Source organism: Hipposideros armiger, unplaced genomic scaffold (genome assembly GCF_001890085.2).
Source record: "Hipposideros armiger isolate ML-2016 unplaced genomic scaffold, ASM189008v1 scaffold_385, whole genome shotgun sequence".
Taxonomy (NCBI): Eukaryota; Metazoa; Chordata; class Mammalia; order Chiroptera; family Hipposideridae; genus Hipposideros; species Hipposideros armiger.
Window position 1 is genome coordinate 648,513 of NW_017731735.1, and position 7,453 is coordinate 655,965.

At 50.4% G+C, this 7,453-nt stretch overlaps 2 protein-coding genes across 2 annotated transcripts in view; both read right to left on the reverse strand.

The window, feature by feature from the left end:
• Window positions 1–3,672, reverse strand: part of LOC109393613 (dehydrogenase/reductase SDR family member 2, mitochondrial-like) — a 46,545-nt gene extending 42,873 nt beyond the window's left edge. The window contains 2 exon segments of the mRNA XM_019663022.1: window positions 3,057–3,158; window positions 3,649–3,672. Of these exon segments, the coding sequence (XP_019518567.1) occupies window positions 3,057–3,158; window positions 3,649–3,672 (126 nt within the window).
• LOC109393605 (dehydrogenase/reductase SDR family member 2, mitochondrial-like) overlaps window positions 3,672–7,453 on the reverse strand; it is a 42,439-nt gene continuing 38,657 nt past the window's right edge. The window contains exons 2-5 of the mRNA XM_019663009.1: window positions 4,762–4,813; window positions 4,358–4,492; window positions 4,051–4,106; window positions 3,672–3,783 (exon numbers count right to left, since the gene is read on the reverse strand). Of these exons, the coding sequence (XP_019518554.1) occupies window positions 3,672–3,783; window positions 4,051–4,106; window positions 4,358–4,492; window positions 4,762–4,813 (355 nt within the window). The remainder of the gene's footprint in view (window positions 3,784–4,050; window positions 4,107–4,357; window positions 4,493–4,761; window positions 4,814–7,453) is intronic.

A 7,453-nucleotide genomic window follows, 5' to 3' on the forward strand; every position in this document is an offset into this window, starting at 1 on the left:
AGACCTTTCTGTCCTCGCCTGCTCCCGGCTGTGCCCCATGCACTCCAGCCTCAAATCCTGCCTCAGTCTCCCCAACTCCCACCAGTCCCCACTCTGCCCTGTAGCCTACCCTCTCTTCTCCATGTGGGGCAGCAGCTGGCTCAGCAGCAGAGCTGGAGCCTTCACATTCACGCTCAGGATCTGAAATCAGAGCAGGTAGAGGATGGAGACAGACACGGTCAGTCCAGGCCTATTTTCATAAGTCCCTGAAGTCCTTACAATTTGTGCAGCAAACCCAGATGTGTGCAGATTTGAGACACTAATCCCGTTTCTGACCTGGGCATTTCTGATTTCTAATGGTTTAGTAGGCAGGCAGGCTAAGGGACAGGCCTGTGAGCAGAGCCCTGAACATGTGAACTGCTTGGGACAGGAGTGAAGGAAGAATTTGTTCAAGCCTTTTGAAGAAACTGGACTGGCAAATAGAAGCTATAAGCAGAGGACACTGGAAAAGGATCGCAGAACATAAGGAGGGAAAGTACTAGGTGCTGAGAGCAAGGGAGATTTCTGGAAGAGTCATCTTTGCCTCTCTGTGTTTATGCCCTTGCCTTTTCCCAATAGAATGTAAGGCATACTCAGGTTGTAACAACATAAAGCAAATCAAATAGGCATTATGCATGAAGCAATGGAGACTAGGAAAAATAAGTGTAAAAAATAAGAAAAAGCTAGAGTACAGCTGGTGCCCACAAATCACAGCACGTGGTAAGGACTGAGCATTATTCTATTCTACACTCACAAAAATACATGCTGTCAGGGCCAACATACATGCCAGCTTATGCAGACTTGGCTCTGAGCTTTCCAAGGACCAACATGAAGAGGGAGTCACACAGAGAGCTGCCATTCTGGGAGCTAGGTGCCCATGCTGATCCTGTCTGTGACTAAAACATGGAACTGGGATCAGGCATCAGGGTCCCCAACCCTCTGTCTGGAAATTCTATCAGATAGGTCTGGGAACAGGGCAGAAGTAAGAGAGGAACTCACAAGGAAAGATGCAGACACTGAGCCCAGGGATTCGACAGATTGCCAGCCAGGACTAAAGTGGTACCAGGGATCCCTCCTGTGGGGCGCTGTCTTTAGTGAGGTCAGCTATTCTGCGTCTCTAAAGAATAAGTCTCTAAGTTGCATGGCTGCAACTGTCAACTCTTCCCCAATCCTCATCCCACACTATGCATCCCCGTGGATGTGGACAAGGAAGTGCTTCAACTGAGTGCTGCAGAGGTCCATCTAATGACAGGGAACCAGTACTGAGATGACCCCCCAGGACTGCAAGAAGTGGCTCAGATATCTAAAGGTGGCGCCAGCTTGAGGTCCCCAATAAGAAGACATTGAGGGTTAGGCTAAGGGTTTCCTGGTCACTCTCTTCTCAAACAGAGCCCCACTAGCCCATGAGATGTTTACCCTAATCTCCATGAGTGTTGGCTCCCTAGACAATGGGCTGTGCCAAGGCCCCTCCTAGACTTGGGAGTCAAATCTGAGTCAAGGAAAAGAGGAGAGTCTGTTCTTTGTTCAGGAAAACTGCCCTATATTAGCAAGAAAGCAAGACCAGCTGAGTGTGTCGCCAAGTCCTGGGTAGAGACCGTGATCCTGAGTCGGGTACATGCTGGAATCCTGGGAGGAGGGATGTAGGAGACGTGGTGGGATGGTAGATGAGAGATCCCATCCTGTGGGGAGAATGGTGTCTGCCTGAAGAGGTGCTCAGGCTGGCCCAATTATAAGATAAGAGAGAAGGCATTCCCCTCACAGACACCACCTGAAAATTGGGTTCGGGTAAAAGCAGAGCATGGAGTAAATTCTGAACTTGATTTGTAACCTTGCATTTCACCTCCAAGGTGGTGACATATGTAATTGGGGGATGATTTCTGTGTAATGGTGCAGAACTGCATGTGGAATAGCAAGTCCTTGGAGGATAGGTGAGCAGGAGACAAAGTGAGCCTTGTTTCAGGAGGGAAGATTTCAAAAACCTCCAAGAAAAAGATACTGGGATCCCATGAACTGAAACGCTAACAGGGAAAATGAATCAGGAAGCTTCGGAGATTGTCAGCAATGAAATCCCAGCTATCTAATCACAAATGATCCTTCCAAGGCACTAAGGAAACTTAAGAGCCTGGTGGCTGCTGGCAGCAGCTGAAGGGAGCTCAGATTTCAGGTCATCCCTGAGGAGGGTGGGAAGGGCACCCAGCCAAGGGCAGATAGCAGGAGTGGCAGCCTGAGGACATGTGAGCAGAGCGAGGAGAACTAGGGAGGACAGAAGGAAATGCTCTGTCCCAGTGCTTGGGGCAGAAGGGAGTGCTAACAATAACAGGAAGTCCGAGACTCCATCCATCCATCTTGCCCATAGTGGGACAAGGAAACAAAACACAGGAGTACAGAATAGGAGTCATAAGAGAGTAATGAAGCCCGAGATGGACCTCAAGGCATTTCAAAGGTCTCTGCTGGACCCTTGAACACCAGCTATAAGGATGGCTAAGTACAGTCATAACGAGTTGGAACATCTGAGCCCACAGAAAGCTGATGGGTGGGTGCAGGCTTGATGGGTGCAGCCGGTTTATCTGAAGGACAGTGAGGGACCCTTGTCTGTGAAAGGCAGAAAATCTTAGCAGAGGGTACGGGTCCCCACAAACGAGCACTACCACCAACATATGACCCCATAAAGTGAGGTAAGAACATAAATTCTTGACAGAGAGCAGAGACCTTACAACTCTTGAGTCCTGTCAAGAGGAGAGAGACTTACTTCCACAGTTCTGTTTCCAGAGCCTGGAACAGTGCCTGGCACATAGCAAGCCCTCAATACGTATTTGCTGAATAAATGCAAAAAGGATGAGAAGAGAAAATAATGCAAGAAGAGTGAGGAACTAGCTTTAAAATCACACAAAACAGAAAGTAGCATCAGGCACAGTGCATGTATTTCCAATAACATGGGGAGAGGAGGGGTGGGGAGAGGCTCAGAGGGACTCGTCCTGCTGGAGCCCAGTGCAGAGTCAGCACATCAGCCCCTCAGCCAGCTCCCAGCAGCCTCTCACCTTGTCCCACACCTGCTCACTGGTCCCCAAGGTGCTCCCCACCAAGGGGTTAACGGCAGCATTACACACCAGGAAGTCCACACCTCCACTGTGCTCCAGGGCCTGTGGGGAGGGGAGACATGAAGGACTGGGTGAGTGTGGAGATGGCCTGGCAGACAGCCCAGGTGCATGGGCATTGAGGCAAAGCTTGCAGATTAAATAATGTCTCAATCAGGAATGACCAGTCACAAGGTTCTGTGAGAACCTAACTCTTGGTGAAGTTAAGTGCCCTGGATAGGCCACTGGCAGGCTTTCTGTGCTGAGGACCTCAGGGGAGGAAGGTCTTCTNCTTTATGGTTCCTCCAAAGCACCAGCCCTATGAACTCCTTCAGCTCCACTGCCCAAAACCAAGAACCCTATGTTGGTTGGATCAGAGCAGACCAATCTACTACAGTCACACTTAGGGTCCCAAGCCGAAGACTATTGGAGCTCTCCCTCAAACCTGGTATGAGAGAACCTCCGTATTGCTAGATTGGAAGAGCTTTGAATTCTGTCCCCAGACCTCAATGACCTCCCTAGCCCACCCACCCGCAGCTCCTAGGCCCATACCCACAGCTCTGTAGACCTTGAGCCCCATCAGAGCCGAGGGGAGAAGCCAGCCACCACGATGTTCTCGCCGGTGATGTAGCTGGCATCTGGAGAGCACAAGAAGGACACGAGACCTGCACAGTCGCCTGGCTGCCCGATCCTGTTTGGAAGGAGCACAGAACACAGCGTCAGCGATCTCAGATTCTGGATCTGCTGCTCTGGGGCTAACAGGCCACACAGGTGGGACTGGGCTCCAGGAGGGCACAGGGTGGATACAGCAGGACTACTTGCACCCTCCAGGGCTGTGTGGAACCCAGAATTCAGAGGAAGGAACGGCCAATACACAGGAAGAGGTCTGCTCCTGGGTTAAATTCAGTCAACCCTCTATAACTGTACCCAGATCATCAAAGCACCAAACCCCACTTGCCTCTGCAGCTGATGATTTTCTTTTATTTTGTTCCAGGAAGCCTCATCCTTATGCAACTAAGAAAAAGGAAGAGATGAAAGAGTCAGTGTTGCTAAGACAAAAAGGTGGGAGGACCCCAATGAAGTGACCTGACAGAACACATATGGCAGCTCTGCCCTTCTCAGTGTTGATGGATTGGGTCATGGCTGAGTTCAGAGGACAGTGAGGACTGCAACTATAAGGGTGCTTATGCCCTTTCTCCCATAGTCTTTAGGATGCTTCTCCATGGAGCCAGAATAGGGAACAGGGAACATGCCCCAATGCTCACCACTTTGCTGAAGTCAGTTTCAATTAATCCAGGAACCAGGCAGTTCACCCGGATGCCCTTGGGGGCCAGTTCCAATGCCAGTGTCCTGGTGAGGCCAAGCAGGGCTGTCTTACTGACATTGTAGGCACCCAGCTCCTGGCACAGAATTAAGAGTGATTAGGAGGATATGGATGTGAAAGAAAGCATCAGCTGGATTTCTCACCTGCAGAGGATCACACCTGGCCCAAGCCCAGAGCTCAGACACACCCTTAGCCTGGTCTGAGAACAGAAACTGGGTGTGAGGGACCCAGTAGCCACATGGACCCCAGGTCAGCCCAGGGCAGCAAGAGTAAGAGGGGGGTCTGCCCCAGGCTCTGGGAACCACCACACCCCTTCCCAACCAGGACACACAGGCAAACACTCACCACAAGTGGTATATAAGCTGTAACGGAGGAGACCAGGATGACAGCACCCCTCCTGAGAGGAGACAGACAGACACAAGGAGAGAGGAAGCTTGTAAGTCAGCATTGATTGACGGGCTAATGCAGTCATTGAATAATAAAATCCTCACACAGGTCCTACAATTATTCCCATTTCACAGCTAAAGACACCGAGACTAAGAGAGCTTTAGTAACCCAGCCAATAAGTGGCAGAGCTGGGATTCCAACCCTATCTCTCTGACCCAGTATCCATGCTCAGAACCATGTTTTCTCTGCCTCTCCATGGGGGAACAAAGAGCAAAGCCAGGTGTGGGGAAGAGGGCAGAGTGGGCTTGGTGAAGAGGCGGCAGGGCTGATGGGGAATGCCTATCAATGGGCCACCTCTCGGAAGCAGATGGGGCAGGAGGAGACAAAAAATGACAGTCAGCAACTTTTTTTTTCTCTCCAGACAGTCCTTAGCTACTTCCTAAAGGGTATGTCTATAAGACGGGGTCAGAGGAGCAGATGTGTCCCAAAGGAGGAGGTGGCCCAAGTCCCTGTCATGAGACCCTTGGGAACATGTGTAAAGTATGGTCAGATATGCAGAATCAGAAACAGAGGCAGAGTCCCTGGAGACCAAGAAAAGGAATAAGGAGGGGCCTCGAATTGCCACTCCCTGTGCGCAGAAATGGGGCAACTGTGTCATAGGCTATAAGTTGGTAAAAAGGAGTTGTCCAGCTATGACAAAACCAAAGTAGGTGAGGGTGTAGATACACAGCCCACAAGGTTAAGGAGCTCAAGCACAGTCTCTTCCCAAGCCNCTCTGTCTGGAAATTCTATCAGATAGGTCTGGGAACAGGGCAGAAGTAAGAGAGAAACTCACAAGGAAAGATGCAGACACTGAGCCCAGGGCTTGGACAGATTGCCAGCCAGGACTAAAGTGGCACCAGGGATCCCTCCTGTGGGGCGCTGTCTTTATTGAGGTCAGCTGTTCTGCGACTCTAAAGAATAAGTCTCTAAGTTGCATGGCTGCAACTGTAAACTCTTTTCCCCAATCCTCATCCCACACTACGCATCCCCGTGGATGTGGATAAGGAAGTGCTTCAACTGAGTGCTGCTGAGGTCCATCTGATGACAAGGGAACCAATACTGAGATGACCCCCCAGGACTGCAAGAAGTGGCTCAGATATCTAAAGGTGGCGCCAGTTTGAGGTTCCCAATAAGAAGACATTGAGGGTTAGGCTAAGGGTTTCCTGGTCACTCTCTTCTCAAACAGAGTCCCACTAGCCCATGATATGTCTACCCTAAGCTCCATGAGTGTTGGCTACCTAGACAATGGGCTGTGACAAGGCCCCTCCTAGACTCGGGAGCCAAATGTGAGTCAAGGAAAAGAGGAGAGTCTGTTCTTTGTTCAGGAAAACTGCCCTATATTAGCAAGAAAGCAAGACCAGCTCAGTGTGCCGCCAAGTCCTGGGTAGGGACCGTGATCCTGAGTTGGGTACATGCTGGAATCCTTGGAGGAGGGATGGAGGAGACGTGGTGCGATGGTAGATGAGAGATCCCATCCTGTGGGGAGAACGGGGTCTGCCTGAAGAGGTGCTCAGGCTGGGCCAAGGATAAGATAAGAGAGAAGGAATTCTCCTCACAGAACACATACTGAAAATTGGGTTCTGGTAAAAGCAGAGCATCAGGTAAATTCTGAACTTGATTTGTAACCTTGCATTTCACCTCCAAGGTGGTGGCATATGTAATTGGGGGATGATTTCTGTGTAGTGGTGCAGAACTGCATGTGGAATAGCGAGTCCTTGGAGAATAGGTGAGCAGCAGAGAAAGTAAGGCTGACTGTGGGCTAGTGCGCCCAGCTTCATAAGGGAACATTTCAAAAACCTCCAAGAAAAAGATACTGGGAGCCCATGAACTGAAATGCTAACAGGAAAAATGAATCAGGGGGATTAGGAGACTGTCAGCAATGAAATCCCAGCTATCTAATCACAAATGATCCTTCCAAGGCACTAAGGAAGCTAGGGAGCCTGGTGGCTGCTGGCAGCAGCTGAAGGGAGCTCAGATTTCAGGTCATCCCTGAGGAGGGTGGGAAGGGCACCCAGCCAAGGGCAGATAGCAGGAGTGGCAGCCTGAGGACATGTGAGCAGAGCGAGGAGAACTAGGGAGGACAGAAGGAAACGCTCTGTCCCAGTGCTTAGGGCAGAAGGGAGTGCTAACAATGACAGGAAGTACGTGACTCCATCCATCCATCTTGCCCATAGTGGGACAAGGAAACAAAACACAGGAGTACAGAATAGGAGTCATAGGAGAGTAATGAAGCCCGAGATGGACCTCAAGGCATTTCAAAGGTCTCTGCTGGACCCTTGAACACCAGCTATAAGGATGGTTAAGTGGAATCATAACGAGTTGGAACATCTGAGCCCACAGAAAGCTGATGGGTGTGTGCAGGCTTGATGGGTGCAGCCGGTTTATCTGAAGGACAGTGAGGGATCCTCGTCTGTGAAAGGCAGAGAATCTTAGTGTCAGTACAGGTCACCACATACGAGCACCACCACCAACATATGGCCCAGTAAAGGGAGGTAAGAACATAAATTCTTGACAGAGAGCAGAGACCTTACGGCTCTTAAGTCCTGTCAAGAGGAGAGACTTACTTCCACAGTTCTGTTTCCAGAGCCTGGAACAGTGCCTGACACAT